Below are 27,028 nucleotides of genomic sequence, written 5' to 3'. Positions count from 1 at the left end.
TGGAGCCATTGTAGGTTAAGATGAGATAGGTGCGTAAAGTTGGTGGGGTGCGCCGCTCGCTTGTACGCGCCGCTCGCTTGTAAAACACGTTAGCGTTTATCAATGCATACCCTAACACATTTCAACATCAGCTCTCGGATTCTGCGCTCCTTTATGTGGGGGTTCCATGTCCTCTTTGCATCAGTGCCGCTTCGAAACCACTAACAGATGCAGTGCAATTGCGCTAGTAAAAAGATCTGGCCATTCAGCGGAACAGTGTGTCCTAGCACTTGGAACCTGCGGAGATACTGTTGAAAGTTGATTCAACCTGGTTACCCATATTCGCTGTAAATTTTATCGAAGTTTCGGCGCCAGCAATCCGGAAATGGGAGAACAGCTGGGAGCAAGTACCCTGTATGCTCGACTTCTACGATTGGCTGTGCGCTATGACAAGGCTGCCCTTCTATATCCACTACGAAGGGTCACTGACCGAGCTTTTCGGCAGGCACATCTGATCAACAAAGGAGGAAATACTTCCATTTAGCTGTATATAATTCATGTGTAGCGCAATGGCAGGCCGATGCTAATTGTGGCATCCTTTTATCATCGTCTTGGAGTAAGGTGGACCGCGGATTCCAATTTTGCGGTCATTCATTTTCTGTCAATTGATTCGACGTACAATCTCGATTGGGTACTCTATACGCAAGAATGTTACACCTCACCATGAAATGCTAAGTCGACATGCTCCGTCCGGCGGGCGGCTTCTAGCTCCTCGCACCGTTGTGCATCTCTTACCGCGGCATCCACCGCATCTGTGAGGTCCACATGGAAGAACGGCCTATCAACCCCATACACAGCGTCCATTTGCCTCTTCGTATCCGCAGTCGTAACGATGCCTGCCTCCTCGTCGTTGGTTGCAAAACCCTCACAAAAGCCCTGCACAGTAACATCAGGATGCAACTCGGCCGAACTCTTCTCAGAAGCCTCCCTTTCTACAAAGGCCATGCGCTCGCTGTCCCTGACACGCTTTTCCTCACCTTCGTTCGATGACGAAGTCGACATCGTATACGCGGGACACCATCCAGCCGGCGCCGCCGCGTCTCTTACAGACGGTCGCCCAAATCCCGCCGTTGCCAACGCCCGCCTCGTCCAACGATTCATCACTCCCGCAAAGTGCCACTCCACCTCGTTCGGCGCCGCATACCGATCCAGCGTAACCCGCATGTCAATCAGCCCCTGTACGCTCGTCACGTCAATGACATTGACAGTAGAAAAGTCCAGCACCACGGCGCGAAGCACCGGCTTCTGCGCGGCATCGTCGTCCGTCTTGCGCGTTGGCGGGGGCGCATCGCTCCACAGGCGGTCTTTCATGGGAATCCCGTCGTCATCGACGGTGCGACGGGTGTGCGCGTAAATGTGTGAGAGGAGGTAGTCGACGTGGTGGGCTTGGTTGATGTAGTTGAAGGATTCGGCGAAGCGGTAGATGAAGACACCTGCGTGAACTGGCTCGATTTTGATGCGCGGGTTGTGGGCGTTTCGACTGTGTGTGGGCAGAAAGACGCTCCGCATTGGCTGCTCTGGGGTGATGGGTGAATTAGAGGGTTTAGGTAGGGGGCGTTCGACAGTGGTAGTCGGTTTTTCGCAATGCCGCACCATCCGTGTGACTCTTGCTTGGCCTTGCGACGTCCCTTGTGTACGCGCCATGCGGATCAGGAGCAGGGCGAAGGACAACGCTATGCCCACATAGATTGATGTTTCGAGATCAGTGAAGATGGCGAGTACTACCCCGATGACCCATATGACGAACTCAAACGGCGAGTATTGCCAGAATTTGTACAGCTTGTACGGGGGCGTAACTAAATTCCATGTAGCATGGATAATCAAGCCGGCTAGTGCGGCGTTGGGAATGAAGTAAAAGACAGCTGTGAGGGCATAAAGCGCCAGAACGAGGACCATCGCACTGAAAAGCCCTGCAAGTGGTGTCTTCACTCCAGCTTTCGTTAGCACGGCCGACGCACCAAAAGATCCAGTACAGACATAGCCACCCACAAAGGGACTCAGGAGGTTGGCAAACCCTTGTGCTAGAATCTCTTGGGACGGAATGACGGTATACCCATATTGACGACCAAAGTTTTTAGCGATCGCGATATGCTCGACGATAAGGATGATAATGATAGCGGGTAGCTCTTTGGCGACAAGACCGAAGAGTTCGGTGTTCATGACCGGGACACTGGCATGAGAGAAGCCTTTTTCGATGTGACCAACGATACGAAATTTCTCATGGCCTTCGGATATCGTCCGGTGCACGAGCCAACTGATGAAGGTGTACAGGAGTACCGTGAAAGTCAGGCGTAATGATGAGATCATACCCCACATCCGCTTCTTCGTGGGTTGTCGAATCTCCATTTTCGAGCAGAAGTTCTGAATGGTAAATAACAGCACGATGGAGCTAACCCCGATGGCAGCATCCAGCTGCGCATCTGGTAGTGCTTTCAAGGTATTGATGTATACTTGGTAGGGCGCCTCGCGTGTATTGATACCCTTGATTCCTAGACAGGTGGGCAGCTGTGTCGAGATGATCGTGATGCTAGCTGCTGTGACAAATGCATTGATCGGAGGGTACGGAATGAACTCGATAATCCATCCTAGGCGTAGAAATCCAAGCAGTAGCAGAACTAAACCGCAAAGAAAGCATATTGCGTGGGCGATTTCCTGGGCGTTGTAGACTCCTGGTCTTTCTTCTTCAATCTTGCTAACTACTTGGCCGATGAGCAACGACCCTACAGCAGTTGCCTTGGAAAGAAATCAGTAGGGGAACTCAGAGACGAGCCTGTCCAAGTGTACACTTACGCCGATGACGATATCTTTGGAGGTCCCGAATATCCAATACAGGCAAGCGCCTGTAAAGGTTGTGTACAGGCCGTAAGCCGGGCTTAACCGAGCGAGCGAAGCATAGGCCATAGCTTGGGGAACCACTACCAAGCCCACGGTGACGCCTGAACGAATTGTTGTCAATACAAGTTACATGGAGAGAGAGATGTGATGTCGTTTACCTGCAATGGCGTCCCCGAGTAGCCAGTGTAAATTGTATCGACGTATCCATGATGCAGACGGGAACAGGTTGTGAAAGTAGTCCGCTACGCCTGACACTGTAGGCACGAGATCTCGGAACCATTCTGCGACGCTCGGGTCCTCCTCAAAGAACGTGTCGTCAATGGTATCATGGGCAATCTTCCGCAAGATGCGCTTCTCCTGTTCTTGGGCCGCACGGTCAACGTGTAGAATGTTGGTTTGGACGTAATTTCTGATCCTTTGAGTAGCCATTGGGGATCTTCACCGCTAGATCACGATGAGGTTCGATGATGTATGTAATCTGGTGGTATCAAATATTCCGTCAGGGATAGAAACAAATGTTCGGAAGAATCCACTTCAGAACCTGGCCATCCAGTGGTCAGGGTAATGAGCGTCGAGCGGCATAAACGTGCTGAAATACCAAGGCGAGGTCAACATTTTGTCAATAGGAACTTGCAACCGGCTCTCGGTCCCGTTTGCAGAATAGCCTGGACGCGCTGTCATGATAGTGCACTGGGCTGTACGCCGACGACCCGATGCCTGGGTACATTCCATCGGCCGAGAGCCTCTTGGCGGTTGATTTTGCCAATATCTTCGCTCGTTCCCGCCATACCAAGGAGCATAGTGGAGACTGTCAAGTAATAGCAAGTGTGTGGGACTAATTACTGGCTCGATTGTAATCAGCGCGTGATATGTGACACTCAGCAGATCCATACAGTGGTAGGTTATACCTGCATTGCCTAAGCTGGAAAACGCTAGATAGCCTCCTTGCATTGCACAACGTCTAAATACGATATTTTTCGGTAGATCAATCGAGGTGATGGGAGGTACCGGTGATGGTTCTAATAGTCTTATTGATAGCGGCGTGACAGAAGGTTCCCTGAGGTCGGGTGGTCGTCGCGGGGAACCGTATCGCCAAGCGTTCACTAGTGTTTCTCGAACAGGAGGAAAAGAACATCATGAGCACTCCCATCTCCCAAGTCTCCAAGTATAAAGTTTTCAATAAAAACGGCCATGTCTAGTATACTAATAGGTGTCGCACGGATTGACAACAAAGCGAATTTCAACGATTTTGTTGAAAGGTTCACGCGATATGTCATACCGCAGGACAAGTTCTCCCTCGTGTATTCGACCACAATTCCCATCTTCTGTCTATCAACGCCGCGTTCTGTCCCAGAACAGTTTCCCGGGCGCATCATGCAACCTCCCGATCCATGGCCACATCTCCACAATCTGCTTCGCCTCGCTCCAGCTCCCTAGTCCCATCTTCCTCGTCTGTGCATGCTTAACCAGCACCAGCCACTCTACATCCTCGTTATCCGCTACCCACACACCACCCATCATCAGCAACCAAAATCTCAATTCATTCTCGCCGTCCAAAATATCGCTCTCAAGAACCATTTTCAGTCTTTCCGTCACATTGTCGTAGTTCATGATGCGCTGCGAACCAACCTGCAGGAAAAGACTCATCATGAAGATCTTGAGGCCCACATGATATGCGTCTTCTAGTGTCTGAGGAGAGTGCAAGTGCGGTATGGCGAGTAGACGGTAACAGTAATCGACGAGTATTTCCTGAAAAAAGTAAAGATCAACTTTTCGTGTAGAGTGGAGGTCATTGAAGAGCGTTGTCGCGCAAATAACGTCTATGAGGACGTCTAGAAGAGCGGAATCCAGGTTAGGATGCTGGACTTGCTTGCGCGCCGCTTCTCGATTGAAAGGAAGATCCAAGGAGTGCAGAGTGGATATGATCTGTGGCATGTGGGAGCGATGGAACCGTGGCGTGTCTTCACACTGCAGCGCGTACATCAGGTCTGTTCTAGAGGCGCGAAGTGCGCCGGTCAGTAAAACACCAACACCGAAAGGAGTATGTGCAACATACTTGCAAGCCTTCAGTAGAATGGGCAAGCAGCCTTCCAGTGATTCCAACCCACCTCTAAGTTTGATCATCTGCGCTAAGCCTAAGGTGCGTGTACAAAATTAGTGTGGATCATGACAGTGTGGTGTATGTTTCAGCGCCTTCGCTTGTGCAAAACACACCCGCTTTGTGCCCGATGCTTTGCTTACCATCCATATGAATTCTAGCCGCCTTGTGCTGTTGCCTGCACTGCTCCTGCGTGATTAGTGACATTACCATGCCCATGGTCGAGTCTGAGAGCGCCTCTTCACTCTCTAGTCGCTCCCTGACATACTTCAAACTATTAGAGAGGTGATATATTGCTGCGGGTGATTTCTCGCCGTCTCCAAGGAAAAGTTCGTTACAGGCTTGCATCAGCGCGATGTTGCAGTAAAATGCTGGAAGATATCAGTAGAAGTAGCAAATAAAAGGGAGGACGACGATCATTACCAGCTTTATCAGACATCAGGATACTAAGCAAAGTATATTTCGATTTCTCTATTGATATGCCGAGGGCAACCGGGTATAGTTTATGCGCAATGAAAAGGAAGACTGAGACTCGATCAGCAGCGTCATCGGCTTTGATCAGGGAGCTCACCAGTACAGTTTGAAACAATTTCTGCAAATTGTGGCGTAATCTTCACAGGAAACGAAAGTCCACTTAGCACGTTGTTGTAAATGTTGTCCGGTTTATAATTATCCAAATAGGCGAACCGATCAAACACCGGCTCCTGACGCAATGCCACAGAAGAGACAGCTGTCATGTTTGCAACTTGATGAGGGGGTACATCTATTCTCGACTTTCGTTTTATCGTTCTTCCGGCATTCTTGCCCATCATGACATGGCGGCGCATCCGCTTTTTGGTGAGTTTGTCGACGTGGGTACCGTTGACGAAGCAGAATGTCTGCTGCATATTGAATTCAAGGTAATAGACTCGGATGAATCGTCTAACAATAGATTCCGTCCTTCTGGAATATGGATGGTGGATGCCTAAGGCGTAGCGCATCGGAACTTAAGAGGTAGGACGAATAATCTCCACGTCTAGCCAAGTTGGGATTAGGTGATGCGGAGATAAGCGCCTAAACCCATTTCGCGTGGACTCCCGCTCGCTTCTTCGTCCGCGTGCTTACATGTATAATACCACAACGAGAATGACGATTTGAGGTGGAGATTCGACTACATCTTTAAGTTCTTGGTGTAACTCTAGCACCTGCACATGACCACCAGTTGAAGCATTCCGAGTGTTCTGGCAAGTGACTATCCTTCAGAATCAACTTCCAAGTCCGCATCACATAGCAATTTCAACCCCAGATGGCATATTTGCGTAGTCTCTGAATGGTTTCGCGCACCAAAATGAGACACATTCCCGCCCATTGTACGTTTCTATCATTAGTCTTATCCGCGGATTGGGAGCAGCGAAAAGTATCTCCAGCGAGAGGATGTGCCAGCACCCGCTACAACCCAGCCATTGACCTGCAAATGTCGAGTCAGCCGTGCTCTTCTGCCTCTACAACATACCTCCTCACTGGTCCCAGACCTTCTGGCCCCATACCAGCTCAGGCATCTTCAGGTAGCTGTCCAGGCCGCCGATGGGAATGTTGAGGCTTCCCTCGTCATCTGGAAAGCCCAGCGACTGATTGAAACACTCTTGATATACGAACCTCAAAGCACGACGCACCGCCTTTGCGCATTCCTCCGGATTATCTGGCGCCACACTCATGCCTCCGTCCAAGGCGTACATCTTCATCGTGCGGAAGAGCTGTGATCCGATCCATATGAGCTGACCCGGGCGAATCGCTCTCTGAAGACAGTCACAGTCGTACCCCGCGTGGTTTCCGAAGAGTCCGAGAAGTAGTGACAATGGATACATGGAGTGCCAGGCACCATATGCAGTGGCGTGCTTCCTATGGACTTCCTCGGTAAGAATGTGCTCCTTCGCGATTGGTGGGTCCTTCATGTTGTAGTATGCAGGGTATATAATGTCCGTTCTTGGATTGGTGAGATCCGTGATATAAAGTGTGCCGTCGCGGTCGCCGAGGTAGAAGGGGATGGAGTAGCACATAGAGTCTACGACTGACTGAATAGTCTCGCTCACACCTTGGGGACCCATATGAGGCTCGAGCCAGCCATGGGTCTGCATTATACTCAATATTTTATTGATGATAAGTTGAAAGCCGCGGTAAGTGTTGAAGACAGAGGCGACTTGAACCGATGGGTAAACTTCACATGTTTCTCGGTACATCGGAATGTGAGTCTTTGGCATTTCGGGTGATGGTGTCCATGTTTGTGGCAGCCAGTGTTCTGGGAGGTTGTTCAGCCATTCCGAGGATGCCTTTTGGAAGTCGAGAATCGCGGCGTATATCATAGCAATATCGACCCTATGTGAGCATCGCTCGCTCGAACACTGGGGATGACTTTTTAGAAGACCCTGGAAACTATGTTGAATATTCGCCACCGAGATCCCTATCCAGTTGAGCTTCATCACTGGGGTTCTGGGCATGGTATATGGCAATGAAGTAAACCAAGGGATCAGACCCGGATCGACCTGAAGAGTGACGTTAGCAATTTTGAGAGGCTTGGGAGGCGGTCTGTTGAGGACGAGAAATTGATTGATTAAGCAATGATGCCGGGATGTCAGGCAGTAATGGTTGTCAAGTTGTGAAGCGTTAATGACGTGCTTCATCAAGATTACGGCGCAGCAAAATTTAAAAATAAAGAAATCGAACCGCACGTACCGGTTGGCATTCGCGAATAGCTAAAGAAACCACGATGCTGAGAACGTTGAGAAGCAAGCCTCGGGAGGCCACTGTCGAAAAGCTCTCTATTGGCAAGCTCTGGATCAGCGCAAGGGCTCCATGATAATGCATTTTAGACGCGGCACGCATGCCGAATACGGCGGCTACATTCTCATGGAACTGCAGGAGTAGGATTGTCATCAACACTTCAGGACCATCGATTGGTCCGTCTCTGAGACGTATCCGCAGCCCGCGTATAGCACGCATGAAAGCAGGGTTCCTTGCCTGGGGCCCACGCTTGTATAAGCGCCATACATTGAAGAGGATGCCACCAACCGCTGCAACCGCATCCGCGACTGGTGAGTTTGCTGGACTGGCATTTATGGTGGGGACTACACTCTCCCATAGCCCTCTAGTCGATACTGGGTCTCTCCCAGCAGTCGCAAAGTTCATGACAAAGAAGTTCAATGCCTGTGTCTCGAAGTTCTCCTGTAAACCAGCCGGAGATGGAACGTGTGTTGGGTTGGATCCCGAGCGATGCACCACTAATGCCGTTTCGTCCTTGAACCGAATCTTTAGTGGCTTCTCTGATTCGTATCCTGGGCAGATGTATCCGGATTTGGTACACCTTTTGCAGGCAGGCTCATTCTCGTCGCATTTAATACGTCGCTGCTTGCACATCCTGCAGCCCCATGAGCGACCGAGATTGACCATAATGGGTGGCAAGAAGAGGCGTAGTCTGTAGTGTTACTCGACTATCGTCAGGCCCTGCGCTGTTTATTACACAAATGCGATTGCGGTAGAGGACAGATGGTGAGGCTGAGGACGAAGTTCCTCGCAAAATACTTACTTAGAGTGGACTAGCGTGGTGCTGTCTTGGGGCGCACACGTACGTAGGGCTGAATCCACCACCCCGCAACGTATTGCGTGTATCCTTGGGATGTGTCTCTATTCGGTAAAATTTACCGCAGGAAGTCGAGTGAAAGTACGGGAATGACTCCTACTTGTTTCTACTGGTTCGTCATGTAAAGTTCGGGTAGAAGCTGGGGGCCAAATGTGATACATGTCTCCCCGACGAACTTGGCACCCGTCATGCAATTGGATCCGTCATGATAGTAGCAGATAACGAGGGTGGAATGTAACAGTGTTAGACGCTGCTTGGGGAGTGTAGCCATCAAAACCTTTCGCCAAGCGACAGCGAGCGGAGATAAAGTCTTGGGGTCTGTCTATTTGTAATGTGACGTGAGGAGAAGGGGGAAGACGCCGGGAACTCTATCAATGGTGATTGGTCAAGTACGAAAACGATTTCAGAGTATAATTTACCAAGGATCTCACTGAAACATTCGCGTACTTCTCGTACGAAAGCGATCGACAAACTAGTATTGTGCTCGTCGCATCTGGAGGAGTTCGCTTGTGATGTCTTTGCTTAATGTTGAATAGGTGACATTGCTATCATAGTTTTGACGCCGCGCTAATTTCAACCAGTCTTAGTGTACAGGAATTGTACTTGTCTTCAGTTGGGACCAGTCAATTGACCACTCAGTCATCTCCAATTAACTTGATTGTTATTCGTGTCCTGCACCGGTCCGCCCACGTCTGTCCCTGGAGAATGGAGTTGCTGCTGTGCAGGCATCCCTTGCCCGTATATCATGGCTTGTCTCATCCTTCCCTCGGTTGGTTGGGGCATGTCTGGCATCGGCTGAGGCGGTGGTGGCGTTGTCCAATCTTGTATCTGCCCCGGTGAATGTGATGCATATGGGCTGCTCTGAGTATTGTATGGACTTGATGCAAAAGGACTTGCTTGTGGAGGGTAGATAGCCGGCGGCGTTGTTGGCAGACCGTGGTGCATTTGTTGCTGTGGCGAAGATCCCGGCATGCTCATCCAAGGCTGATTGAAATACTGCACAGGCAGCTCTTGCGAGGGAGGGGAGGCGTGCGGCGAGGCAGCAGCGCGATTGTATAACTGCGTTAGAAGCACCTGGGATTCGCGCTGAAATCGCTCTCGCCAATGAGTGAAGCCAAATCTCAAACCGAAACGAGACAGTATATCTGTGAAGTCGTTTATGGTGTTGATAGCCCGTGTGACCGGGTCTAGCGGTACCGTGTGACCATCCGGTAATAGCGGTGCAGGAAAAGGTGGTGCCAACACAGGAGCAGGCGGCGCCAGAGGATCCTCGGACACGTTTGCGGGAGCGGCGGGAACTGGTGGAGCAGGTGGTACCGGGTGTAGGATGGCATCCGTATTTCGTGAAAGCACATCGACAAACTGACGACCAGTCATATAAGCTCGCATGGCATCGTAGAATGTGACGGGTGGCTTGGTTGTGTGGGAGGTCTTATTGAGCTGGGCGAGAAGGTTTGTCGCATACGCGATGCAGTGCTCGAAGATCAGCCGCTGCGCATACTCCTGAATGTGTGGTACGCGTGAGCTAGGCGATAATATGTACACATAACTGTACAAAAGCTCGAGCTCAAAGAAGCATCTAAGCGCCGGGAGTGTGCTCTGGGACATCGACTGGAACCATTCAGTCATCCGGTTGTACATTTTCCAAATGTATGGGTATGGGTCCTGCCATGGTTCGCGGCCGGACTGGAACAGGTCCATGTACCATTCGGACTGTATCTGGCGGATCTTGAATAGGTCGAGAGCAGAGTCAAAGGCTTGCAAGAAGACATGGCTCTGCGGAGACGAATGTTTGGGTGACGTAGGTGAAGTGTGAAATGGGAGGTGCACGTGTGCGGAGTCATCCGAAAAGGAGAAGGCGCGAGTCTGTACTAGCGCAGTCGACCTGGCGAGATCAGCAATTGAGTAACAACACCTACAATCACAAAGACATACCTATCAAGCGAGTACACACACCAGTAAACGCGCCGGCGGATCTCTAATTTGGAGCGGCCTATTGCTGTGCTCTTGGAAGGATCTTGGTGGATGCCAAGATCGACCATGGCTCTAGAAGCAGCACCGATTAGGGTCCAGCTGTCGAAGTGGTGTGGGTCCATGGTGGCGTATATCACCAGGAGCACCAACGCTTGTATACTGCTGATGAATCCAGGATGAAGGACCTTCTCAGCTTGCTCCAGGGCGGCATTCACGTGTCCAACCGCGTCAGAATACAGCGTGTCGCCTCGCTGTTCTGACTGTGACAGGCACGCGATGGCAAGCACCATTCGGACGACCCAGATATCGAAAGGCTTTGCTACACCTTCTAGGTGATACACCGCATCGACACATGCATACAGGGTGGCTTCCTCGAAAATCGGCAAGAGCGTGAATATGTTGTTCACATACTGCTGGATTAAAGGTGTCGCTGCGTATCGCGGAGGCAGCTTCTTGGTCAGACCAGCTGGCATCGGTTCCTTAGAGCTGGCAGACAAGATGAGGCGAGCATACGACATCTCGGTGGTGAAGCCGTAGAAATCTCTCGCAGTGGCGTTCACAGCCCTAGCGAACGTCAACACGAGCTCGAACACCCAATCATCGGCAAGGGACTTACAAAAGGCCAAAATCCGACACCAGCTCGTCGATACTCGATGCTTCTTTCCGCTGCGCAGCGCGACTGCTGGAGCGGTCGGCCTTGACAGTTTCCACCGAAGAACGACGAGGACTGTTGAGATCGGTGTCGAGCAGCATCAGAGACGACTTCCTCCGCGCCTTCTTCGCTTCTGCTATCTTCTTCTCCAGCCTCTCGACCTTGGCTTCCAGGGTCGCGACATAACTCCTTTCTTTGCCACGCGCGAATTGGTCGTTAGTGCTTGAGCATTCCGAAGCGCGGTTTGACTTCTCGCATGCGGTGCATGCAGGCAATTTGCCGTCACATTTGATTTTGGCAGCTCTACATCTCTGGCAGGCAGCTACGGGTCTGCTCACCCGGAGCAGCGGTGTTTCCAGCACCATGAGATCGTTGCCGACGAGAGGGTAGCTTTCGAGGTCTGGAATCATGGCGGATATCAACATCAAATTCACACGAAGGACCGATTAAAAACTAGAAGAGGGTCTGTCCGACACTAGGACGTCGGGCTTGTTCGGTACCACAGGAGAAGCTCACTTGGAGGTGGAGGAGGGACACATGATAAGGAAGGCTGGAGAAGGCAAGGGAAGCGACGTGGGCCAGGCTGGAGAATGAAAGACTTTCGAACAAGAGGCAACTGGACTTACCGAGTCGGTGGAGGGTACAATACGGGTTTAGTGTGTGACAGGGCCAGGTCCAGGTGGCCTTAGGTGGGTTTGCAGCACAGGGCGACAGGGCTTCAGCTCGTGCGTCGGTCTTTGACGTGGTGTTGAGGGGCCACCTGCGCGGGGACAGGCGACAGGGCGACAGGGTGTCGCGAGGCGCAGCAGATGCACAATGCGCACTGCCCTCTGGTTTGACTGACGACGGGACCGGCCTCACCGGCTGGGTGAGGAATGGCGCGTAGGCGATCTGTACGATGCCCTGCGCAATGCAGTGCAGACGGTGTCGTGCTCAGCGAGGTAGGGATGGATCGCCAGCGGTGAAGATGCGACGCGGCAGTGCCTGACGTTGCTCGTCGAGTCGCGCGGAGCCTATCAAGTAGCGCTCCTATCCCGCACCACAGGGTGAAGCATCCGCCGCGGGCTGGCTAGCAGCAGCCGCGGCTCGACAGCTCTGGCCGTGGTGCAGCGCACCAGTGTGGGCGAGGCGTTCTAGAGGCCGGTAGTTATTTGACGCGCGCCGGGCACGACTGTCACTCCAGCCGGACGTGGGGACCTGAGACCTGAGACTACATGCCCGCGACTGCCTGCGCTCTGCCTCTGCGCTTGGCTGTGGCACAAACATCACAATCGCGGTGGGCGCCTCGCCGACGCTCCCACTCTCGTTCTCGCACACGCCCCGCGCCTCCTCGCCTGCTGCCGCCGACCTGCTCTGGGATGGACGTGCGCGCATTCGCTATATCCGCTGACGTTTTCCCTCGCCGGACTTCTCCTGGAGCGCGCGCGCCCGCTATCCCACGGTGACGATGGACTCGAGGCCTCCACACGCCAGCCATGCGAACGGCGTGCTACAGTCCAAGGAGGAGGGGGCTACTGGCTCCCCTAACCGCATCGCGCACACGCTCACGGCCTGCTGCCGCTGCCGCACGGTAAGATCCAGCTGCGCACCGACACCGCCGCCCTAGACTTGTACTGAGACATCCACAGCGCAAGACGCGATGTGATCCTGGCCTACCCCGCTGCGGTCCCTGCGAGCGAACCAATTCCCACTGTGAATACTACGACCCCGCCAAGGGCAGCAAGATCCCCCGCAACTACGTTGTCCACCTGCAGCACAAGGTGCGCGATCTGGAGAAGCAGCTCGCCGACCTGGAGAAGGATGATGGCGAGCCGGACCCTGAGGATGTGATGCGGGGGTCAGCCGCCGTGAAGGTGCAGGACACGGACGAATCCAAGTTCCTTGGGCCCTCCAGTGGCATTACCATCACGCGCCTGGTGATGCAGCTGGCGAAACAATTCACCGATTCAAAGAGCATTTCAGAAATTGTCCCAGATGCGCGCGCGAAAACTATAAAGGCGGCCTTTGACCAGGAAGATGCACGGCCCACGTCAAAGGTCTATCCGCTGGTCAGCGACGTAGCGGCTGAAGACTTGCCGAACAGAGACCTGACGAACCTACTTGTGGAATTGTTCTATTGCAAAGGTGGGCTCTCATCTCCACACCATCGTAGCCATACTGACAAATGCAGTCCATGCCATGTACCCGATTTTCCACGAGCCGACCTTCACCCAGGATGTGGAAGATGTATATAGCGGGTCCACTGATGCTTATCAAAACTTCTGCGTCCGCATGGTGATTGCCATCAGCCTCCAAAGGATGGACACGCAATATGCTGGCCTTGCTGACAGCTATTACCTCGCCGCTCTGAAGTACTTTGAGCAGGCGATAAAGCCAATGAACCTCAAGACTCTACAATGTTTCGCGCTAATTGCTGGCTACTCTCTGTTAACCCCCACTAGGACTGCAGTTTACTACATAGTTGGTCTGGGCGTGAGGCTATGCCAGGCTCTGGGACTACACGAGGAGAAAACTATCACCATGGGCCCTGGTGGCAGGCCTGCTAATCCTCTTGAGGTTGACATGCGTCGACGCGTGTTTTGGAGCATCCTCACTATGGACTATGGTCTTTCTCACAGTCTTGGTCGTCCTAGTCATTTTGCTACCAGGCGCGAACACATTGATGTCAATTTTTGCGAGCTGGTTGATGATCCTTTCATCACAAAGGAGGGCATCAGACAGGCGCCACAACCTTCGCTGAAGAAATGGATAGCCATTCATTTCTACAAGATGCGACTTCTGCAGCTGGAAATGCGAAGAAAACTCTATCTCAAGAAGCGACCAGAACCTAAAGATGATCAAGATCCCTGGTTTACAGAAATGCAGAAGAAGATCGAAGCGTGGAGAGATACCAGTCCGGAAATGGACGCCGGCTCTGGGCTCAACAAAGTCTGGTAAGCGAGGTCTCTGCGATGCCAATCCGACTTTTCTAAAACTATGATAGGTTCGTTGGAAGATACAACACCATGGTCTGTCTCTTGTATCGCCCCTCGCCTCAGATCCCGCGTCCGTCGGCCCGAGCTGCGGTCCTGTGTTACGATGCCTGCCAGTACAACATCTACATGACTCAGAAACAGATCCAAACACAGAGCGTAGACATAACATGGATATTCACCCAAGCTATCTTCATGGTGGTCAACGTCATGCTCTGGAGTCTTTCATACTCCGAGGTTCGTCGCAACCATAGCCGAGAAGAAGTCGAGGGACATTTGGTGGTAGCGCTCGAGTCGATTGAGTTGGCATCCAAACGATGGCCGGGTGTTGCATCTGCTCTTGGGCTCTATCAGAACCTGATTGGCGCATGCATGAGGATCTACGACAAAGATGGCGATATTCCCATAGCGGCTGGTTCGCCATCCGACAGCGCATCGGTAGTTTCATCGAGCATCGTCGAGGGCATCAATAGGTCTCGCACAACAAGCCCGGCATCAGCATCGACATCATCAGTGAGAACGCCCTCAGAAAGTGTACCACCTCCGTTTGGCTATTTACCCACGAACCAGAATCACAATCAAAACATTTACAACTTCAATACTCCCAACGGTACCATGTCATCGCCGTCCTCGAGCGCCCGGCCTGCTTCAAGCCACACCTCACCCCAACAAGCACCGCCGCAGCCTTACATTGACACGCATACGAAGCTTCAAATAGACAACATGCCGACATTCAACTATCCACCGACCACGCAATTTACTCCCTTACCCACAACGTTCGCAGAGCTTCCTCACTGGAACCCAACCTTTACAATGGCACCGCAAGATTCATTCATGAATGGGATGCAGCCGGCGCCTTCTCCTATCTACAACGAGAGCTATGCGGCACATCAAGGATACCCAATGACCGACTACTTGTACCCACAATGGAGTCAAGAGGGTGTTGGTCGAGGACACGGCTTGAACCAAGAGCAACAAATGCAGTTGATGCAGGATTTCGAGGCCAATGAGACCGGCAAGATCGAGGAAATGATCCAACAAAGCCATCAACTGTTTCGGCCATACTCCCAGGCACCATATTGAGGGTTTTGACTTAATACCCGAGAACAACCTATTTCGATTGCAGCAGTGGTGGCCGCACCCTCGTGTGGATCGCAGGCGAACACCTCTCTCGCGCCGTCAAAACTGTGAGGCGTATCCCGCGTTGGCTTAGTCCACCGCCCTCTCCTAAGAGACGACTTGGCGCGAATACCCACCATTTCATGGTGCAGAGCTTGAGTGCTACTAAGGGATCACCGTGGAGTTGCTTACACCGTGCAAGCGGAAAAGGCAGACTGCCAGCCCCACCAACATCAAGTCCGAGATGTGTGATGCTCAACGAGATTGCGTACTACCTCCGATCACCGGCTTGTCCATTTAAGATAGGCTAGCCAACGCTGACAACATTTCGATATGATAGATATCTGTGCTGGTGGGGACAGGAGGCGACCACGAGCGAGCGCACGTGAGCCAAGTGATTTTGAACCTTGTAAAGATCCATGCACATGGACCAACCCACGGAATGTGCAGCTAGGGCTACCAGGGAGAGTACCCGTGCGGCCGCAACTTTAGCGGAGGAGCGGTACATATACGACGACGTGTTTTTCTTTGAGATAAGTGAAGGCGATTGTAGGATTAATAGCATGGGAGGGACGATATCCACGATAGCACGATGCATGCATTCAAAGGAGCAATGGTCAATGTACGATGAGGAATGAAATGGAAGGAAAGGGCTGCAGAGAAAGGGAGATACAGTGGGGATGGTCGGCCGGCCCATCTGCGTATGTGCGTCTCTCACTTCGTCACGCAATTGGTGAAGCTTCAAACCTATCCCCCATGACTCTTGTAAATGGATGTGCAGTTGTTTTCAGATCCGAGCCCATACTCCATTTGTGCTGAGTTCATTCTTCGCTTGTCTCAAAACAAGCAGATAATCATGTCTGCATGTGTATAACCATCATGCTTGTATCACGAGGCCGTCGCACTGTCGTCTTGCTGCTACGCTTACAAGCTGCTACAGAAACCCAAATATCCCGTACTATGCCATGAGCGACCATGTCGATGCCGCATGCTTTCGGTCTCCTTCACCCGTGGCGCCTAGGCAGCCAAGACCGCATTTGTCTGTGCCTTCCTTCAGCGCTCCCACAACCAATCCGGCAAGACCTCCTTGTCAGCCTAAGTGCCTATATGCGCAGCCTGGAGCCAATACTCGCGCTTCACATGCGCGTGGAATGCCTCAAACAGCTCCCTGATACCTTGCTCTTTCCACGTACCCGGCTGGTCACCGCGAGCCGCCTTTCTACGGCTAAGCTCACGCTTGGGTAACTTCGACACGTTGGCTTTCGACACGACGCGAAAAGGGGGGTCGGCGTCGTCGGGCGTCTTCTCCCATGCGCAACCTTTACCGTTGTACTGCGCCTTCTCGGGAATAGCTGTTATGCCGTCGTAGTGGTTGTACAACTTGACGTCGTCGACCGGGTCGGCGTCGACTTCGTTAGAAGAGGTGGAAGTCATAGTGGTGTCGCCGTCCGCATCGATGCCTGAGTCCTTCGGGGAGTCCTCGGTGTGAGTTACATCGGCGTAGGCCTGGCGGACGGCAGCATAGACGTACTCCCCGCCGCTCATCACAACATGTCGGTCGTCACCTGCTATGTTGCCGCCTGGTAGCGTGGGCTTATTCCCATCCAGCTCTTCGACGAGTTTGAGGAGGGTGTCGTCTGGCTTCTTTGCGTGGTCTTGGATGATGTTCTCGATGGCGATTGTAAGGCCCTTCATGAATGGGGGAAGGTGGGCTGCCGTGAGTGGTGGGAAGCTTGGGAATTCTACGTCGGGTGAGGGTGCGGTCGCAGTCATGGCTGCGGTCGTGGTCTCGGGTTCGGACTCCCAGTCTGCGTCTTCGTTGTCGCTTGCCATCTTGGTCGTAGGTTGAGGTGCAAACGGCGACGCGTTGAAACCGCCACCGGTACTTGGGGTATCGGAAGTGCTAGGAAGGCTCTCGACGCGAGACTGGCGAGTGCGTGAATCATTTGTGGACGGATTTAGTCCAAGTTGCTTCCGCTCCGCCTTGACCTTTTTCCCATACAAGGTATTCAGCAGCTTCTCTGGCGAAACCTTCAACTTTACGACCAACGCTATCCTGGGCTTCCCATTCACCAACACGAACCGCGCGGGAGGCTTTTTCACGTAGTTCCCATTTTTATCGAGATTCTCAAATCCGGCAAGACCCTCGGAAGGGTCGACCACCCCTACATCGGGAGGAGCGCTGGTGTTGGAACCCTTCATCTTAGTGCCCGACTCATCAGAGTCGACGACGAACTCTTTGGACTTGTAATTCTTGCCGCCTTCCTTGTGAACAGATATCTTCTTTTTGAGCGGGGTCTTGCGACGATGAGGCGCGGGGGCCTTCGGGGGGGATCGCGGTGCTCGCTTTGTGTTTGTGCTTGGGCGTGCGAAGCCTATTGCGAGGTCAGCGGCGGAATAGGCTGCTATGGTGGTGGACGTCGACGTACGCATGGAGCTGAACGGGTCGGAAGGAGACATAGAGCGGGAAGGGGGTAGTCGGCGTGCGTCGTCGCTGCCTTGTCCATCTACCTGCGACAGCTGGATCCCAGTCAGTGAATCGGCACCCATGTGGCGCGCAGTGTGACTGCTTGGGAGACCTACCGCTGTTTTCTCTGCATTCGCGCGTTGTTTCGACAGGATCAGGACAAGGTGGTCGGACGCCGTCTTCTGAATCTTCTCCTGCGACCATTCCGGGTTTCGTGCCTTCAAAGTGGCCTGGATCTGCTCTAGACGTAGGGCTTTGGTATGCTTTGACGCATCTCGTTTGCCTTCAGTGTGTTTGACAGTCGTAATGACTGCTGTATCCACCGCCTTTGACGCTGTTAGGGATCGCGACAAAAGTGATACGGGCTCTATCTTCTTGGCCTCGGCCGAAGGTACGGCTGGATCTCGTAGCCGAGAAGTAATGGCACTCTTCTGTGTTTGCGACATATTCGCAGATGATCGAGCAGAGGATTCATGCTCGACCTCCTGCTGGATCTCACCCGTTGCTACACCCACTTTCGGAGAAGCCTGTTCATCGTTAGGAAGATGATTTATTGCATGTTCAGAGTAACACTTACTCGGAACTTGCTTTTGACACGGCTTGCTCCTTTCTCTGCCATCAGCAAGCTGCCCAGGTCCAACAGTACCTTTTTGAGCACCTTCACTACCGGTTCGTGCGCAGCAACAGCTTTCTGCATGTCAAGCACGGCAACTTCAAAGAGGTGAGCTATCTCAGCATGGTGTTCTTGCGAGAGATCGCACGCGGCGTAATGGTCTCTACGCTCGTAGAGCTCTAGAATGGCCTTGTCGTTAGACAAAGTCTCGTCGCGAACGGCGTTGAGGAGCGTCAACTGTTCCATTGCGAAGGTACTGTGGGCAATCAATTGTATCAGCAGTTCCTCTAGGCGTCAAGAACAATTAACCGTTTGTGTCGAGGTGATGGGTGAGGTGATGAAGTAAGCGTGGATCCGTCGGAGGTGACCTTGTTTCGATACACGGACCTGCACGACCGAGGTACCTGCACTAACTTATTCCCAGTCGAATTCACAATACGTCTATTGTTCGGAGCGCAAGATTTCACGATCGAGTCTGAGGTCACAGTTCTTTGCTGAGACTTTCCAATATCGCAGCGACACATCCTGGACTTCAGTCACTCCAAGTTGATCCTCGAGTGCGTTTAGCATTTGTATCTTTTCACCTCCCGCCTAGATTTGGTGCTAAATCCCCTAGAGCGACACAGGCAATACTTAACCATATACCCAAATTCTGTGTTCCTTCTGTTGGCGTGCTGAGGTACAGCACCATCGAGAATTCCGAGCCCTCAAATTTAAACAAAGGCAGAATCGGGACGACTAACACATGTAGATAACGGTTCTCCGCTAGGTCATAGGGACCCTACAGTAGTCTGTAACAATTTATCATCAAGTAAACTTCTCACCAACCAGCCTCTCAGATAGCTCCCATAACCTCTCCGCCTCTTTCTTCGAGCACGCCCGAATGTATGCCATCTCGGAGATCTGGCAGTCAATCATATAGACACCATACACCTTGCCATCCTTCTCCTCACCGACCCCTTCACCGAGCTTCGGATCAAGTGCGGCTGTCAAACTTGTGGAAGACCCCGCACCTAGGGACTTGTACTTGAACGCCCCTCTCTTGCTCATATTTGACACCGCCTGCTCCATCTCCGTTCCAAAATCCCTGCCCAGCTCGGTCGGTATGATGCCTGGGTGCACAGCGATACTAACAATGCCGTGCTTCTGATATAGTCGGTCGGATAAGCCAATCGAAAAGAGTACGTTGGCGGCTTTGGACTGATTGTACCCTTCGATCGGAATGTACGACTTCTCCATAACGTCGCTGAATCCCCACCTGCTCAAAATCTGCTCATTTGGACGCTCCTCTTCCGGCAAGTCTTTGTTGATCTTATCGAAATTGATGTCGCTCCAGCGGACGCCTGCGACGGTTGGCGACAAAGAGGACACATTCACGATGCGAGTCGCGCCACGCGGACTGCGCTGCGCCGCGGTAATCAACTTCGGCATTAGGAGCGAGGTGAGGAGAAAGTGTCCGATGTGGTTGGTACCGAAGTGCATTTCTATACCCTCTGGTGTGAGCTGGCGTTCTGGCAGACCCATAAGTCCGGCTGAGTTGACGATGATGTCGATCGCATCCACGTCTTTCCAGGAAAGAATTTCGGCAGCAGCATCGCGCACTGCCTTTTGGGACGAGAGATTGAGGACCAGAGGGCGGTAGTCGACTTCTGGATATTCTGTCTTGAGCTTCTCGATAGTTTCTTGGATTTTCGAGGATGTGCGGCTAGCAAGGACTAGGTGCGCCGGGGATTGAGATGCCTGTATGATGTCAGTCAATTCCACCACGAAGGCTTGACGCGTTTCCTCCAACATACGAAGGCTTGCAACGTGGTGTACCCGATGCCGCCGCTGTTTGCGCCCGTCACAATGATAGTCTTTCCGCGGATGCCGTCAGTGAAAGCCTTGGCGACTTCGAGCGCTTCGGTGTCGTGTCCGAACTCTGCATATGTAGTGGAAGGCATTTTGAAACAGGGGTCTCTGTTGGCAACGTCTAAGCTACGTTACTGCCAATGACACAAGACGGTCGTTGTATGGGTTTCGAAGAGCGAATTGCAGAGCTACTTATACTCCATGAACTCTCACATTTTGACCACAACTGTCCTCATCTCCATGGATCTACCAATCCGAGACTTGCAACTCAATATGGGAACGCTCCTGAGAGTTGTAGCTGTTGTGGAGTTGTGCGTTGTCTCCGCTATCTCCGCGTCCGAGGAATTCGCATTACTGCGCCACCACCGTAAGAGGCTCGGAACAGTTATCCCAACCAATAAGAGATTTATCACCAGATGCGTTATAAGCCCATTCCATCAGCGCCTTGCACGGATAAACAAAGCCTCATGAGAAAAGAGAGCGACCTTAAAGGTTTTAGGACGGCGTTATGCTTGGCAAACATTGAATGGTCAACGGACACAACCCAGGGGTCAGCACCGACCCGGCACCCAGAGAACCGAGAGAGGCTCAAGATTACGTACTCACATACACATCTCTGGTTTCAATCCCTGATTTCAACAGCTGTCAATGGATTCTCCGTGCTTTCTCACCAGAGGAAGAATTGTCACTCCACATCACGCAATTAGACATACATGGCCAGTGTGAAAATGTAGCTCTCTTTGTGTCGAAGCATCTAACATTAGACACAATGAACAGAAAAAAGGTAGAGAGCTGCGTTGTTGACCAACAATATAGTGGTAGACATACGTGTTCGAAATAGGGACTTCCCATTATTGTCATTCCCTCTCTCAGAGAGCACTTGCTGCAATCGTGCTATTTTCCTCGTCATCATCACATTTCGAAAACAATCACCGCATGGTCCAAGTCATGGACGAGCGCTGTTCTGCGCTCGAGGTCTTACCATCCCTTTTATTGACTGAAGGCTATCCAATCCTCTATCTTCAATTGGCGCTGGCACGCCTTGCTCAGATCGTATCGGACCAAGAGCGAGTCACTTTTGATTTTCCCGATCGCGAATCTGTCTACAAGGTGCGATCTAGTCTCGACTTCCTAATCGAATCGTTCCGGAACGGCTGGATAGGGAGCGTTCCTTGCCACACTCTGCTAATGAGTTTCCATTCGATATGTCCGACATGCTATCAAGTGAACTATGTCAGAGAAGAATTGTGCTACATATTAAAAATTCCGAAGGCCTTCTACGAGATGACACAGCGCATTTATGCCACCAGCGAACTAATTGCGCTTGTAGTAGACTCCATGTCGTACCAACTAGCCACCCAGTTCAAGGACAAGGTTTTTCAACCAGTCGTGCTTGAAATGGAGCAATACATTCAGGCACACAAAAACCTAAACCAGGTACTGAAAGGTGGGCCTTTCGATGACTTTCACCCCAACATGGCATCTATGATATGATTGCCCTTTAATGATCACATCTTCAGGGAGTGCATCGAATTTTCAGTGGATTTGACCCAACCGTGGACTAACGAGGAGAGGTCAGCCTTTGCGCAGGGTTTCTTGGAGAAGATTGCAGGGTTCTTCACTCACATCATTCACCTGCTCGCGGAAGATTGCGAGGCTCCAGATGAAGATCAGTGGGAGGAATTCGAACCGGATGATCTTACGGATGTACTTTCGGGACCCGACAGTGCTTCCATCGATTAGTCAGCCAGGTTGTTCACCAACCTGGAGATCAAATGTGCAGTATTTGTTGGGAGAAGCAAGCCAGCGTGCGCAAGCTTAACGCCTACTTGCACGTCTTTCGCGAGAGCTGTTTGACAAGCCAACTTAGTTCGCAGCATTCTTCGCGATATTGTTGCGCAGTATGCCGCCATGAGGCGATTCGCCGTCAATTGGACATAGATCTAAACCCTAGCAGTGTGTACTAGGAAGATCTCTCTGTCTACCTTTTGAATATCTCGTAACGCGTCTAGCGATCATTGTCAAGCCCATAAGACGACTGCCGTGGTAACAACAACCTTTCTCTCTCTGAAATTGGAATCTCGTCAAGTTTTTGGTGTTCAGTTTTCTCGTTCTCTTCATTGACAGATACAAAATTCACAATTCCTCACGATAAGAATTCTGTTCAAGTTCGACATGTATATGTAACATTCCAGACATTCCTTGAAAAACGCTATCTTGCTACTCTATGTTGTACGCTATGCTTCTTCTTATTATCCATCAGGTAGTCCTCTCTTTGACCGCAGCATACATTTTCCTACGGATCCGCCACGTCGAATTCATTCACGTCATAAGTTAGCGGAAGTCATTAACAACCCTACGGCGGTAATATCCACTGGACACCCAAACCCATACGACCGGCCAACGTATAAGATGCCACTTTGGAATAAGACGACAATTGATACTGCTACCCGCGCTGTCAGGTGTGACAATGAGTTTTCTGATTGTTGACACGTGACTATCTACGAAGTGGTGTCCCGTAAGAAGGTAAACATATAAAGACCGTCATCTAAGCACACAGAAGAGACTGAGCAGGTGTGACCAACGGGACCAAGGAGTCTGTCGTAGATGCTCTAGTGCTCGTAGCCGCCTTGCTATTCATCTCGAGGTGGTTAGAAAGGTCTGTAACGTACATCCACGCATCGCAGAATACCCAGCGCACCGGAACAAAACCCACTACTGAAGCGTTTTGTAAATACTTCCACGCACTTTTATACTTGGAATTGTATACATATTGTTAAGCAGCCCATGCTACCTATACTACATTAGTTGGTCTAGGAAGAGATGATATTTCAAGCATGCTGTCACGATTCTATTTGGGGCGGCTTTTTGCGTCTCAACTTTCTACTCCTGCCTAGGCACGAATCCAGAGAGAGGCTTCGATGCGGAGGCAAAAGATAGGATTATGGATTAAAAAATCTATTCTTATAAACTTTGTAGAGCTGAATATATAGAATCGCGAAGCCTAAGAGTTCCAAAGGGTAGAGTCTTCCTCAAGCGTAAAAAATTCGCGGGAAGGACCTGCATTATGTTATATATCTTAAAAGCACGCTATGACACATCTGCTAGCGTTCCGGTAGACAAGAATGTTAGCAATGTAAAGTGTTCTCTTCTATGTTCAATTCCCTTGAGCTTGATTCCGTCGCATTCTGACAAGGCAGCAGGGGCTTCTTTAGAGCATGAACACTATGTTTACAGTAGAAGAAATCTACCGAAATCAGTGGGCGAGGTAGAAGATCTTTTCAAAAGTGCGTGTGTCCTATTCTGCTCGGACAAAGCTTATAATGTATTCTTGCACTACTCTATTCTTCAGGAAACTAGACGACTCACACAGGAAGAAAATCCCCGTGGGCATTCCCTACACATGACTGCAACTGTTGTCCTGTTTCTGTTCCAATCAGAGCTCTACATGATTTACCCATAATTGTTGGTCTGCTGCTCGATTCTCATATCGCCCTGAGAGAGATTCGTGATCGTACCATTATTATTGATAATGTAAGTTTCGGTACCCTGTTCACCTGTTACTAATTACTTCTTAAACCGAAAGATTATACTGCTCTCACCGTGCTCACGTCAACCACATTGACCGCCTCTATAGCTTGCTTGATCTTTGCTCTCACTTGCTTGTATCCGTCATCTTCGGCATCGTCAAACTTACAGATGTCACGATGATTGGCCTGCATAGGCAGAATTTCCCCAACCCCAGGGTAGGACGCATCTTCCTCCTTGACAACCCACTTAATGTTACCGTTAGCAACTAGTGTTATAACTATTGATCGTACCCTACCACTTTATAGGTCATCTTCTTCTCGAAGAAGAAGACCACGCTGATCTTGGCTGGGGTTTGATTTCGCTTACGGACCACGTCTGGAAACCCGAATCGAAGGTCTTTGAGCTCCTTTGAATCTAATATGAGATTCTTTAGAGTGCCTTGGTCCGTTTTCTGAACAAGGCTGTAGATACGCCGGACAACTTCACCCCACCCAGCAATCTTAGAGCCGTAGAATGGCGTACCAAGGAATATCATCCCTTTGATGCATTGCGCGATCGAGTGGATGCTGTCTCCTTCTGTCGCTTTATTGCCACCATGTACCACTTGAGCGAGGACGAGGCCGCCGAGGCTATGGCCTATCACGATAATAGGACGATCAGCCTAAGAAAACGATTAGTATCGACATGACTTTGACCACGAAAGCGGTTCGAAGTCCGAGCAAAGCGTCTTACAGTGTTTGTCTGCTGGCGTATATCATTGAGGAGGCTACACAGCTGCCGTGCATCATCTGCAAGGCTGCCTTGAGTGACTTCTGCAGTGTCGGAATGTACAACCCCAGAGTCGTAACCAAAACTGAAGATTCGGCTTTTTGGCACATCTTTCGAGAGCAATTCCTTTGGCCAGACCACTCCGTCTTTCGTCCATGTTGACTCCCTTCCTCCACGAAGGCCGTGAACGAAAACGATGCTGTTAAAGTCAGCTAGGCAGAACAGTATACGTAATTTCACAATCATTACTCCCATTCCGCCTTCTCACCATCATGCCATGTGGTTAAACCATATCGCGACATGTCCAGCTGCGCTAGGATATTGAAATCGTCACTTCAGCCCTAGCTTACTCGTATCTTGCCACTGCTAGGAGCCTGTGTTCACTTGTATACTGTCCGCAGCCTGGTGGCTATTTATAAAATGGCTTGGCACTCAGCTGAGCCTATCAATTCTGGCAGCCAGGGAAGGCAGAGCAAGCAGGCACGTGGCAGCCTGATCCCCTACCATGTACACCACAACGACGCGTAGAGGACTCAGTCCGGTTAACAGCAAGAGTCTCAGTCTAAGATGTCTGCCATCAATAACAAGGGCCCTATCAATAACCTTGCCTGCAGAGACATCAGAATCGGTACGTCGCTCACATCTGGCAATATGGATATGCTAACAGTGACATCACATAGAGTCTCAGACGAACAGCTACTATCCAGGCAAGTTGTCGCCGTTGGAGCGTGCATCGTGGGATGCACCACAGGGTCCGAGCAAGCGCTAACCACGGCCCAGCTGCAGAGCGACCAGAAACACCACCACATCCGTCGATCGTGATACCGTTCGCACGCGACGCCGACTTTGTTAAGCGCGGGACACTACTTGATGAAGTTAGTGAGAGGTGCGCCGCGCCAGGCTCGCGGACGGCGCTGGTCGGCCTGGGCGGTGTCGGGTGGGTACCAGCCTCTCTTCACAAGCACCCAACGTTGACCGCAGAGAAGCAAGTCGCAGTTGGCCATAGAGCATGCATATCGTACATTTGAGAGAATGCCCGAGATGTGGGTGTTCTGGGTGTACGCCAGCAACGCCGCGCGATTCGAGCAGAGTTTCCGCGACATCGCCGACAGTGCCAAGCTTGACGGGCGACAGGAGCCACGGACGAACATCTTCAAGCTCGTGCACGACTGGCTGCGCGGCTGCAGGCACAGATGGCTACTCGTGCTGGACAACGTAGACGATGCTCGTTTTTTACTCGACCACCCAGCTGCGAACCCAGCAGCCGCTTCCAGACCTCTGCGCGAGTACCTACCTCGCTGCGCGCGCGGTTCGATCCTCATCACGACGCGGAACAGGGAGGCAGCGCTGAAGCTCGTCGAACGTCGCGACACCGTCACCGTCGGACCGATGGATGAGCCAAGTGCACTTGCGCTCTTCGAGAAAAAGCTAGAAATACAGTGTGACAGCAGGGAAGTTGTCGAGCTTGCGGCAGCGCTCGAGTACATGCCGCTAGCTATCGTGCAAGCAGCGGCGTACATCTCGGAGAGTGCGCCGCGATGCTCTGTGGCCACGTACCTGGATGAGTACAAGAAGAGCGAATGTAAGCAGACGAGCCTCCTAAACTACGACAAAGACCAGCTGCGGCGAGACTGGGAGGCGAAGAACTCGATTATTGTGACGTGGCAAATCTCTTTCGAGTACTTACAGAAGACGCGACAGTCGGCAGCAGATTTACTCTCGCTGATGAGCTTCTTTGACCGACAGGGGATACCCGAAGATCTACTGCGGACTCGAGATAAGCAAAAAGCCATTAACAGCAGCCGCCCACGGCTGGGATCCGGAACTGCAGATAACGATGAAGACGATGATGCGTCACAGTCTAGCGCGAGCGACCCGGGCTCTGTAGAAGACACGTTTGAGGCCGACGTGGTAACTCTACGCAACTTCTCTTTCATTTCCGATGAGAAGAGCGGGACAACCTTTGAGATGCACGCGCTGGTGCAACTGGCGATGCGCAGGTGGCTTAAGGCTAACGGCCAACTGGAGCGGTGGATGCAGCATTTCATCCGCAATCTCTACGTAGCGTTTCCGACTGGAAACTACGACAACTGGGCATCATGTCAGGCGCTCTTCGCTCACGCCAAGTCGGCTGCAGGACACCAGCCGGAAGCAGAGTCTTCTCGGGCAGAGTGGGCTACGGTGCTCTATCGTGCAGCGTGGTATGCGTGGACCAAAGGCAGCATATTTGACGCTGAGGAGCTATCTCTGAAGTCACTAAAGACGCGGAAGAAGGTGCTAGGGCGAGAGCACGAGGACACGTTGCGGGGCATATCCATAGTTGCATCGGTATATAAACTTGGAGGTCGATGGGAGGAGGCGGAAAAGCTAGAGGTGCAGGTGGTGGATATAAGCAAGACGAAGCTTGGAGCGGACCATCCAGACACGCTGACCAGTATGGCCAACCTGGCATCAACATTTTGGAACCAAGGCCGATGGGAGGAGGCGGAGAAGCTA

At 51.7% G+C, this 27,028-nt stretch overlaps 9 protein-coding genes across 9 annotated transcripts in view; 2 read left to right on the top strand and 7 right to left on the bottom strand.

Annotated features, from left to right (window-relative positions):
• Positions 1–690: 690 nt before the first annotated feature.
• CC84DRAFT_1084325 (sulfate permease-like protein) lies at positions 691–3,303 on the bottom strand (the record flags this gene model as incomplete). The annotated part of the gene is made up of 4 exons (XM_018174048.1): positions 691–882; positions 928–2,772; positions 2,830–2,975; positions 3,033–3,303. The coding sequence occupies 4 exons, from the start codon at positions 3,301–3,303 to the stop codon at positions 691–693; spliced, it is 2,454 nt and encodes an 817-aa protein (XP_018040369.1).
• A 712-nt stretch (positions 3,304–4,015) lies between these two features.
• CC84DRAFT_459240 (uncharacterized protein) lies at positions 4,016–6,210 on the bottom strand. Its single transcript, XM_018186361.1, has 5 exons — positions 5,550–6,210; positions 5,396–5,497; positions 5,116–5,343; positions 4,931–5,009; positions 4,016–4,867 (listed from the first exon to the last, which is right to left on the bottom strand). Exons 1-5 carry the CDS (start codon positions 5,950–5,952, stop codon positions 4,207–4,209), a joined length of 1,473 nt encoding a protein of 490 aa, XP_018040368.1. The 5' UTR covers positions 5,953–6,210; the 3' UTR covers positions 4,016–4,206.
• On the bottom strand, positions 6,211–8,850 carry CC84DRAFT_459194 (uncharacterized protein). Its single transcript, XM_018186360.1, has 3 exons — positions 8,532–8,850; positions 7,682–8,449; positions 6,211–7,491 (listed from the first exon to the last, which is right to left on the bottom strand). The coding sequence occupies exons 2-3, from the start codon at positions 8,393–8,395 to the stop codon at positions 6,469–6,471; spliced, it is 1,737 nt and encodes a 578-aa protein (XP_018040367.1). The 5' UTR covers positions 8,396–8,449; positions 8,532–8,850; the 3' UTR covers positions 6,211–6,468.
• A 1,028-nt stretch (positions 8,851–9,878) lies between these two features.
• CC84DRAFT_1070973 (uncharacterized protein) lies at positions 9,879–11,576 on the bottom strand (the record flags this gene model as incomplete). Its single annotated transcript, XM_018173670.1, has 3 exons — positions 9,879–10,470; positions 10,521–11,123; positions 11,176–11,576. Coding segments are annotated over 3 exons (1,596 nt in total), but the record flags the coding sequence as incomplete, so codon positions are not given.
• Positions 11,577–12,658: 1,082 nt separating this feature from the next.
• On the top strand, positions 12,659–15,266 carry CC84DRAFT_1085097 (uncharacterized protein; the record flags this gene model as incomplete). Its single annotated transcript, XM_018174084.1, has 4 exons — positions 12,659–12,781; positions 12,840–13,335; positions 13,382–14,144; positions 14,195–15,266. The coding sequence occupies 4 exons, from the start codon at positions 12,659–12,661 to the stop codon at positions 15,264–15,266; spliced, it is 2,454 nt and encodes an 817-aa protein (XP_018040365.1).
• A 1,131-nt stretch (positions 15,267–16,397) lies between these two features.
• CC84DRAFT_1255911 (uncharacterized protein) lies at positions 16,398–18,628 on the bottom strand (the record flags this gene model as incomplete). Its single annotated transcript, XM_018184582.1, has 4 exons — positions 16,398–17,677; positions 17,732–17,822; positions 17,886–18,296; positions 18,347–18,628. 4 exons carry the CDS (start codon positions 18,626–18,628, stop codon positions 16,398–16,400), a joined length of 2,064 nt encoding a protein of 687 aa, XP_018040364.1.
• Positions 18,629–19,189: 561 nt separating this feature from the next.
• On the bottom strand, positions 19,190–20,325 carry CC84DRAFT_1084921 (NAD(P)-binding protein; the record flags this gene model as incomplete). The annotated part of the gene is made up of 2 exons (XM_018174072.1): positions 19,190–20,122; positions 20,179–20,325. 2 exons carry the CDS (start codon positions 20,323–20,325, stop codon positions 19,190–19,192), a joined length of 1,080 nt encoding a protein of 359 aa, XP_018040363.1.
• Positions 20,326–23,673: 3,348 nt separating this feature from the next.
• On the bottom strand, positions 23,674–24,889 carry CC84DRAFT_1161007 (uncharacterized protein). Its single transcript, XM_018177634.1, has 5 exons — positions 24,782–24,889; positions 24,497–24,731; positions 24,060–24,425; positions 23,836–24,009; positions 23,674–23,782 (listed from the first exon to the last, which is right to left on the bottom strand). The coding sequence occupies exons 1-5, from the start codon at positions 24,832–24,834 to the stop codon at positions 23,687–23,689; spliced, it is 924 nt and encodes a 307-aa protein (XP_018040362.1). The 5' UTR covers positions 24,835–24,889; the 3' UTR covers positions 23,674–23,686.
• A 54-nt stretch (positions 24,890–24,943) lies between these two features.
• CC84DRAFT_459150 (uncharacterized protein) overlaps positions 24,944–27,028 on the top strand; it is a 2,598-nt gene continuing 513 nt past the window's right edge. Inside the window, exons 1-4 of the mRNA XM_018186359.1 lie at positions 24,944–25,160; positions 25,213–25,239; positions 25,313–25,469; positions 25,519–27,016. Coding sequence (XP_018040361.1) covers positions 25,100–25,160; positions 25,213–25,239; positions 25,313–25,469; positions 25,519–27,016 — 1,743 coding nt within the window. The 5' untranslated portion in view covers positions 24,944–25,099. The remainder of the gene's footprint in view (positions 25,161–25,212; positions 25,240–25,312; positions 25,470–25,518; positions 27,017–27,028) is intronic.

Source organism: Paraphaeosphaeria sporulosa, assembly GCF_001642045.1.
Source record: "Paraphaeosphaeria sporulosa strain AP3s5-JAC2a unplaced genomic scaffold CC84scaffold_2, whole genome shotgun sequence".
NCBI classification, from domain to species: domain Eukaryota; kingdom Fungi; phylum Ascomycota; class Dothideomycetes; order Pleosporales; family Didymosphaeriaceae; genus Paraphaeosphaeria; species Paraphaeosphaeria sporulosa.
The sequence above is the reverse complement of the archived record's forward strand: the minus strand, read 5'-3'. Positions and strand labels throughout refer to the sequence as shown.

Excerpts from the sequence above, each read along its gene's own strand:
- CC84DRAFT_459240 (XM_018186361.1), bottom strand. The coding sequence starts at position 5,952 with ATGCGCTACGCCTTAGGCATCCACCATCCATATTCCAGAAGGACGGAA. Across the intron at positions 5,498-5,549 it reads TGCAGAAATTGTTTCAAACT|TCTTCCTTTTCATTGCGCAT; the intron begins GTACTGGTGAGC and ends ATCGAGTCTCAG. Across the intron at positions 5,010-5,115 it reads GGCTAGAATTCATATGGATG|GCTTAGCGCAGATGATCAAA; the intron begins GTAAGCAAAGCA and ends CACGCACCTTAG.
- CC84DRAFT_459194 (XM_018186360.1), bottom strand. The coding sequence starts at position 8,395 with ATGGTCAATCTCGGTCGCTCATGGGGCTGCAGGATGTGCAAGCAGCGA. Across the intron at positions 7,492-7,681 it reads CTATTCGCGAATGCCAACCG|GTCGATCCGGGTCTGATCCC; the intron begins GTACGTGCGGTT and ends GTCACTCTTCAG.
- CC84DRAFT_1161007 (XM_018177634.1), bottom strand. The coding sequence starts at position 24,834 with ATGTCGCGATATGGTTTAACCACATGGCATGATGGTGAGAAGGCGGAA. Across the intron at positions 24,732-24,781 it reads GGTGAGAAGGCGGAATGGGA|CATCGTTTTCGTTCACGGCC; the intron begins GTAATGATTGTG and ends TGACTTTAACAG. Across the intron at positions 23,783-23,835 it reads ATGTGGTTGACGTGAGCACG|GGTACCGAAACTTACATTAT; the intron begins GTGAGAGCAGTA and ends ACAGGTGAACAG.